The sequence below is a fragment of the Brachypodium distachyon genome, chromosome 4 (assembly GCF_000005505.3).
Source record: "Brachypodium distachyon strain Bd21 chromosome 4, Brachypodium_distachyon_v3.0, whole genome shotgun sequence".
NCBI lineage: Eukaryota > Viridiplantae > Streptophyta > Magnoliopsida > Poales > Poaceae > Brachypodium > Brachypodium distachyon.
In genome coordinates, this window is record NC_016134.3 from 7,900,973 (window position 1) to 7,907,975 (window position 7,003).

At 41.4% G+C, this 7,003-nt stretch overlaps 1 protein-coding gene and 1 long non-coding RNA gene across 2 annotated transcripts; one reads left to right on the forward strand and one right to left on the reverse strand.

The window, feature by feature from the left end:
- The first annotated feature begins 549 nt into the window (after positions 1 to 549).
- On the forward strand, positions 550 to 4,311 carry LOC100840047 (coatomer subunit zeta-2). The gene is made up of 6 exons (XM_003577016.4): positions 550 to 872; positions 1,704 to 1,863; positions 2,854 to 3,001; positions 3,098 to 3,175; positions 3,695 to 3,779; positions 3,881 to 4,311. Exons 1-6 carry the CDS (start codon positions 855 to 857, stop codon positions 3,938 to 3,940), a joined length of 549 nt encoding a protein of 182 aa, XP_003577064.1. The 5' UTR covers positions 550 to 854; the 3' UTR covers positions 3,941 to 4,311.
- Positions 4,222 to 5,233, reverse strand: LOC112272538. Its single transcript, XR_002966571.1, has 2 exons — positions 4,739 to 5,233; positions 4,222 to 4,660 (listed from the first exon to the last, which is right to left on the reverse strand). It is a non-coding gene; the product is annotated as an uncharacterized LOC112272538 (long non-coding RNA).
- Between the last annotated feature and the right edge of the window lie 1,770 nt (positions 5,234 to 7,003).

A 7,003-nucleotide genomic window follows, 5' to 3' on the forward strand; every position in this document is an offset into this window, starting at 1 on the left:
TTACACCGTAACCCATTTTAGGCATTATATTCTACTCAAAACGTAACACAAACTCCACCAACCATGCTACCTTTGAAGTAGAAGGGATGCAAGTGAGATAAGACCTCCGATTCATGATCTATACGGAACACCATGATCATCATGTTTCTACGTTTTGGACTTGTCTCTTCCACCCAACATACCGGGGATGTGAGTCCATATAGTGTAAAACAACATGTTCTCTACATTCCACAAGACAAATCAAATAGATTTTTCTGGTTTGTTTCATAATATAGCTTGTTTTTCTTTTGGATCCCGCACCCAGCCAATAACAATCCATATCCATTTAGTATTAATCTAATAATAGTGGTCCAGCACTATAAACGATAGCTATTTTGATCCAAATGTACAAATTTACATGAGATGTGTTGTGAAATGTAGGGAACATCGTGAGAACGTGAGTGCAGTTAGACGTAGGGCCACCAGATGTGCCCCCAGCCTGCCATAGGGCCCCGTCGGTCTGATCGAGTGTTTAAAACTTGTTCGAACGAGTATATAGCGTTTTTGCAACACCGCGTATATCCCTGAACGGGTTTTTTCCTGTTAAATCACAAAAAGGTGTCTCGCTCTGTGTCCATCGATCGAAGCTCCTCTCTTCTCAGATCTCATCCGCGCTAATCTGCGCGATCAGATCCCAAATCAGGATCGGGTCGGGTCGTCGCACTTTCCCGCACGCGCAGCTTCGTCCTTCTTCCACCCTTCCTTTCGTCTTCCCTCTCCCGAGTGCTGTAGATCTGGGTGAGCCGCTCTGCCCTACCTCGCTGTCCCGTTTCTTTCCCGGCCGGAAGCTTGGAAGAATAGGTGGAGAGGAGGCCATGGGGGAATTCTCCAAGGTACGCGGATTCTTCTTCCCCTGCTTCTGTTACTTCTTATACCATACATGTTGGCTATGTATTTAACCTTCGAACGCCCCCTGCATTGTACGGGTGTCATCTTGCGCAACTAAATTTGGGTACGCAAACCCAATACCGGACCGATCGATCTGTCAGATTGAAATGTTTAAGTCTTGCACTAATCGAGAAAAAAAAACTGGGATCGTCTGGCTTCTGATGTCTAATGTACCAGCGGTGAAGCTATGATAACTGAAAAAGAATATGAGAGCCAGTGAGCTGAAACTACTGTCGTTCTGGAAGTCTATGAAGGCTTTGCCCTGATGTCTTGTGAATTGGCTGTTACATCGTTTACATCATGGCACTAGAAGATCGTGTAAATTGGGCAACCAATTGTGGTTATGCGAGTGTAAACTGAAACTATATTATGATTTATGATTAGCACAACGCTTTCTGTAAAACAAGTCCAATCCACATAGACTAGGGGATGGTCTTTGTAAAACCACCTTCCCAGTTCATGTATCATAATTTAACAACTTTTAATTCCAAAAGGAGATTTACAATTGATAGTAATGTCAAAGAAAAGAAATAGGTGACAAAACCATGGTATATTTAGTCTGTAATAAGTAAAACTTTGATTGTTGACATATCATGCATTTTGTATTTACTATTTATACTCTTCATTATTTTACTACTTCGTAGCATTTATATTTATTCCCTTCTTCACAGTGGTTACTTTGTTTTTCTATATCTAAAAAAATGGTGTTTGTGTTGATGAATATTCTTATGCCTCTAATGGAGCTCCTGCAATGATTGGCCATTACCGTTACACAGGAATCTTGCCCTTCTGTGAAGAACATTTTGCTACTTGATTCTGAAGGGAAGCGTGTTGCTGTGAAGTACTTCTCGGATGATTGGCCAAATAATTCATCAAAGTTGACCTTTGAAAAGTCCATCTTTACTAAAACTCTGAAGACAAATGCACGATCCGAAGGTAATTCATTAATGTGAAATCCCTAAATACTGTAGCACATGTTGCCTTCGCCACTTTCAACATTAGACACAGATTGTAATCTGTGATTCAAATAACTACTTGGGTCTTGTCACTAACTAACTAAGTGCCCGCTGATTGCCACGTAGCTCATTGTACTATTTTAATTTTTAATCTAGTAAATAATTTTTATTTTAGGAATATGCCTCGGGATTTTTTTCTTTATTTGATCCGAATTTTGGAAAGTATGGTGCTAATTGTATATACTTAAGGAATATGTTTATTATACTCCCTCCGTCCCATATTAAGTGCCAAAATACTACATGTATCTAGACACTTTTTAGGTATAGATACATCCATATTTGGGCAAATTTGAGTCACTTAATATGGGACGGAGGGAGTATTATATTTGGGGGTCTTAATTTTGAAATCAGAAAAATTAGATTAGATGTGATAGGGCTTAAATTTTTTTTAGTGAAGGAGTAGATAGTAAAGATAAAGATGATTCATATTTGAGATCTTAGATAGAATTACACATGTATCTACGCTTTTCCTTAAGTTGAAGCTCAGTATTAATTTATAATGCAGTAATACTCCATAGGATGCTTGGTTCAATGTTGGTGAATTAAAGTGAATGTTCCTTTATATGTTTCTAAGCTATTTATTAGGAATGTCTTGTTTGATTGTATTGACAATTATTCAGTTCTTCGCTGTTTTAGATGTAATTAGCATTACATATTTACCAGATGTGAGCTGTTTGCTTAATAGAAGATATTCCATAGAAGGGTCATGTTATTTTTCTGTTCCTGGCACATAGTATGAGTTGGACTGAGGAAACCTGAGTGTCCAATGACCGTGAAATGCTAGTTATTGGCTAAGTGAAAAGTTGCAGTTTTATGTTCATTATTATTATTGTTATTTCGAGCAATCTCAGTTATTTATTGTATAATTAGAATATGGGTTTACCTTTGATGCCTTTTTTTTTCTCTGCAGCTGAGATAACATTGTTTGATGGTTATATTGTCGTTTACAAGTTTGTACATGACCTTCACTTTTTCGTCACTGCTGGAGATGATGAGAATGAGCTAATTATAGCAAATGTCCTACAGGGTTTTGCTGATTCTGTTGGTCTTCTACTCAGGTAGTATACTTGTTCTAATGTTACTGCATAAACTGGTATTTTGTTACCGGTAATTTGGAAGGCAGCTGCTTCAGGGTGCAACTTACTGTGTTCCAGGGGCGACGTTGAGAAGAGGACTGCACTTGAGAACTTGGACTTGATACTTCTCTGCATCGATGAGATAATTGACGGCGGGTAAAGATTTCTTTTGATAAACATGCTGTTTCGTATTCTCAATCTCAGCCTACACGAAGTGTTGTTGGGCACTATACTCTTTTGCCATTTCAACATGCTGCTGCATGTATGTCTTAGAGTATTATTTGTTTTGCTATTTTACTTTTGACTTGTTTCTGTATTCATTTTCCTGGAGCTCCTCTCGTGGACTTTTGGACAAAATGAACTGGCTAAATTTGCAGCTTTAGGCCCCATTTGACATGCAAGAGTTCCATAGGATACAGTTCAGTTCCCTACGAGAATTAGTAAAAAAAAACTCCAGTTTTACAAACAGGCCCTGAGATGAGTGAGCATCATTGCAACTAGCTTACTACTAACCGGCAATATTGAAAAACAAAGCATGTTTAATTCTGATTTCATCTACGTAAGACCCCAGCGTTCTAGAGCAGTAAATTGTCTTCTTCTGGTTTGACAGTTACAATGTTGGTGCGTGGCAAAACTCAATAAGTAACTGGTACTATTTTTTCTGCACTTGTGCAGCATAATCCTTGAAACGGATGCCAACACCATTGCTGGGAAGGTTGCAACCAATGCTGCTGATGGTTCTGTCCCTTTCTCCGAGCAGGTAATTTTATGTATCAACATCCCTGGCTCCCTGCACATTCCTCTTTTACTTATCATATTAGTATCTCATAATACTTATCCACATCTGTTTTTTCTCCTCAGACGATATCTCAAGCTCTGGCCACAGCTAGGGAACACTTCGCAAGATCTCTTCTCAAATAGGGATGCAAACGAGATCCTTCATATATCCTGCTCCTAGACCAACTTCCAAATCTTCAAGTTAATTTTTAAGCAAAAAAAAAAGGACTAGCAAGTCAATTAAGTGGGATAAGCGGGTCCGCTTGCATCCCTATTCTCAAATAAGAAAATATCTTTATTCACTTGTTACAACTTGTGTGTTTTCAAGGTTGGTCTGCTGTATGTTTTGCCTGGTAGTGGTTACTCATCTTGAAGTGCAACTGTGACAGACTATGGTAACTAAATGTGTAACGATTCTCTTAAAATGCTGTGTACTCCTAAATTGTTTTTCCTTCTGTAGTGTTCTGTATCTTGCATCTTCAGATGTATAATAAAAGTAAACGTTGAATTTGTAATTGGCATGAAATAGCATTCGTATAGCAAGCATAAGCCGGAGTTGTTCTGTCCTGGTTTATCTTTACTCTACTCTTTTATAAGTTATATTATTTGACATGCATGGACAAATAACATAACATCCATATCCTAAAGCCGAAAGTTTCTTCGGCCTCTCCTCGCTCCACCGAGGCGCAGCTCAGTTCCGTGTTATATCGGCAGGCCAGTGGGTTGCCTGCAAAGGGCCACTGTCAGCGTCTATGGTTTTGCGAAGTGACACGCGTGAAGCCGTTGTGTTTTCTAGAGTTTTTTGCGCTGGCGTTTCCAACAGACGATTCTCGTACAGTAGCTTCTTTTCTCACCATTCTTAACCTGTTCAATGCAAAATTAAACTGATTTATTCTCAAACACGGGTGCTTATTTCTATACTAGATGTGCCTAATTAAGCACCTGTCCTGTGTCCTGTAGAACACAAGCACACCCGGTTTTTCTTCGTGCAAGCACCTCCCTGAACATGCTCTTACGGGGTAGGCCGTAGGCCTCGCATCTGCCTCTCTCCGCTGCCACGCCAAGCTCCACCCGCGTCCTCAGCTCCTCCATCCGGTTCCATCCCCATTCCTGGCAACGAGCGAGAGCTGCTGTCGGGGAGGTCGTTGCACGGCTCCCCTGGATCCGTCGCGGCGCGGCGGGCGGAAGCGGGAAGGCGGTGTGCTCTCTTCCTTCGCGGTCGTAGGAGGAAGACGGGGGACGAGGAGCATACCCACGGCGAGGTCAGAGAGGAGACATCGGACGACGACCTCCGGCCAGGTAGCGCCGTAGCGGGTGGTGCTCCTAAGAGGATCTTCTCCTTGCCGGCGTCGCGAGCATGGAGGCCCAAGGCCCGGGCCGGGCAGCGCGACGGCTGGGCGACTGCATCGGAGTGCGAGGTAGGGATGGGAAAGCCGTGCCAACGATTTATCATCTGTTTCCGTTTTGCCGATCGATCCGTTTTGCTTACAGGGTTGGCGAGAGCTGTGGGCAGGGGAGCGGAGGGACGCTGCCTCGACAAGAAGAAGCTGGGCGCCGGCAGCTACGACATGGACTTGCTGCACTTCAGCAGTTCCGGCGGGAGCATGCCTGTGTGCCGCTATAGACAGGTTCAAGATATTCGATTAATCTGATGCTTGATGGTCTCAGATTGCATTAATTTCTGAAAAAATGGTGAACATATATACCTTCCGAGTTAACAATGAAGCCCCAACAACACTTGAGGTTACCATTTATTTTTGTGAGTCTAGGTTCCTTCTGTCCTTACTCGGGTGAAATAATGGATTGATGGTAAAGTACCATCCTCACATTTTATTTGTGGCTCTATAGTTCTGTAAATTCTTAGGATACTATTGGTTTGATGGAAGCATCTGTCAATATATTTTTTGGGGACTATTGGGTGGTTTGTTGATCCGTAATACTTTGTCATATGCATTTTGCAACCATATGTTAGAGCTCATGTGGTACTCAGCTCTGCATGTGTCGGAGGCCAGGGAATGTCCTTTTATTTATAATCGTGTTAGATATTACGATATTAGTAGTAGCTGTTAGAATAGTTCATCCATAGTGGTATTTTATTCTTACAATTGCCTTTTAAATCATACCTATACCCATCTATTGAACCGAAACAGAGGAAAATATCAGAAATGGCTGAAACTTGTATTCTCTTTTTTTGGACTTCTCTTTTGCTCTTGTTCTGAATGAATTGTTGTTCATGAAGTTGTATTCATAAATGGTGTGGAGTAATCCATCCTGCATAGTTTATTTTATTTTTGCGGATCATCCTGCATATTTCTAGCTTCCAGAAATGTTCTCTTTTATCTGGTTGAACATGAATCAGGTGTGGGGGAAGATTTTGAGAAATCTGAAGGATTGACTTCAGTTACTGTAAGAAATGCTCACATATGCTGGATTGTACTGTACAAGAGTTGACAACTCCTTTCCTGCTTCCGCCAATACCATGACCCGGAGCATTGACGAAGACCATCAGTTCGAGGTGGCGATGGATATCGAGCCTACACACTTCACTTCTCCATCCCGATCAGGGGAGGGAGGGAGGCGCAGATACAATCGGCGGAAATACCATCGCTGTACTGGTGGTGAATGTAATAGGATAGCTTGGGGAGCCGTTATTGCAGTGGTCTCAGTAGTTGTTTTACTACATGCAGCCTTTTTGGCCACTTGTATCTGAATTTGGATTTGGACATGGTTGGGTGGTTTTACTTTCAATAAAATGGAAGCTGGGAGGGTCCCTGTTTTTCTAAAAATGTCCTCTTTTATCAAAGCACCCATACTGGAGCAATCAAACCAAGGAATTGTGTAAATCCCTACTTGTGCATTTTGAAAAATAAACACAATCTGAACCGCTTCCCTGCTTTAACATGCCAAACTTGATTTATTTATTTTGCGGGGGTGTCAAACTTGATTTTATAATGTACTCAAACAATTTGTATTCTTTGCTTGTATCAGTCTTGTTTGAGTCAATATCAAATGATGGTTGTCGCCGATTTGGATGATGTTTCATGCCATCTCCTGGGGACCTCTTTCCCGCTATGTTCCTTAAAAATGTGGATGTAAAATCAACTCTTAGTTCTCCGCTTAAAGTTGCATTCATGGTCATGGTGAGATGCCTTGATAATTTATTGTTGAAGTACTTGGCAGTCGGCATCCCTCTGTAGGGTCCAATTG

Bases quoted from the DNA above. Each gene is read 5' to 3' on its own strand.
- LOC100840047 (XM_003577016.4), top strand. The intron at 1,864-2,853 runs GTAATTCATTAA...TTTTCTCTGCAG, and splicing joins GACAAATGCACGATCCGAAG to CTGAGATAACATTGTTTGAT. The intron at 3,780-3,880 runs GTAATTTTATGT...TTTTCTCCTCAG, and splicing joins CTGTCCCTTTCTCCGAGCAG to ACGATATCTCAAGCTCTGGC.